This window comes from Wasmannia auropunctata, unplaced genomic scaffold, assembly GCF_000956235.1.
Source record: "Wasmannia auropunctata unplaced genomic scaffold, wasmannia.A_1.0 LD269102.1, whole genome shotgun sequence".
Taxonomy (NCBI): Eukaryota; Metazoa; Arthropoda; class Insecta; order Hymenoptera; family Formicidae; genus Wasmannia; species Wasmannia auropunctata.
Genome location: NW_012093788.1, coordinates 1 through 394, shown reverse-complemented (window position 1 = coordinate 394; position 394 = coordinate 1). Strand labels below are relative to the sequence as shown.

Here is a 394-nt window from a genome sequence, read left to right as displayed (position 1 = left end):
TTTTTTTTTAGGTTCCGTTAGGTCGATCGGAAACGCATATTTCGATTTTGTTGGACAATATTTGCGAGAAGCTGACGGATTACGTGAGAGCGACGAGGAAGTCCGACAATAAGTTAGTAATCTTCAACCTGATGTCTCCATCCGGTGGTATGAATCCTATGATGAGCGAGGTAGACATAATTCAGGACGGTGATTTAAACAAGAGCGTCAAGCATTACGTGAGTGCTGCTGTTTATCACGTTTTATGTTTTCCAAAGGCGTGTTCTTTAAAATTGTTCTCTATTATTAATTTGATTTAATGGTTTTCAGTGCACCTTTATAGTGGACGAATTTGAGGAAGATATAGTGTCATTATACGTTGACAGTATAAAAAATAAGAAGAAGGAACTTTGTA

General features: G+C 37.3%; 1 protein-coding gene across 1 annotated transcript; it reads left to right on the top strand.

Moving 5' to 3' along the window:
• Positions 1-11: 11 nt before the first annotated feature.
• Positions 12-390, top strand: LOC105462173 (protein canopy homolog 2-like; the record flags this gene model as incomplete). Its single annotated transcript, XM_011708702.1, has 2 exons — positions 12-218; positions 310-390. Coding segments are annotated over 2 exons (288 nt in total), but the record flags the coding sequence as incomplete, so codon positions are not given.
• Between the last annotated feature and the right edge of the window lie 4 nt (positions 391-394).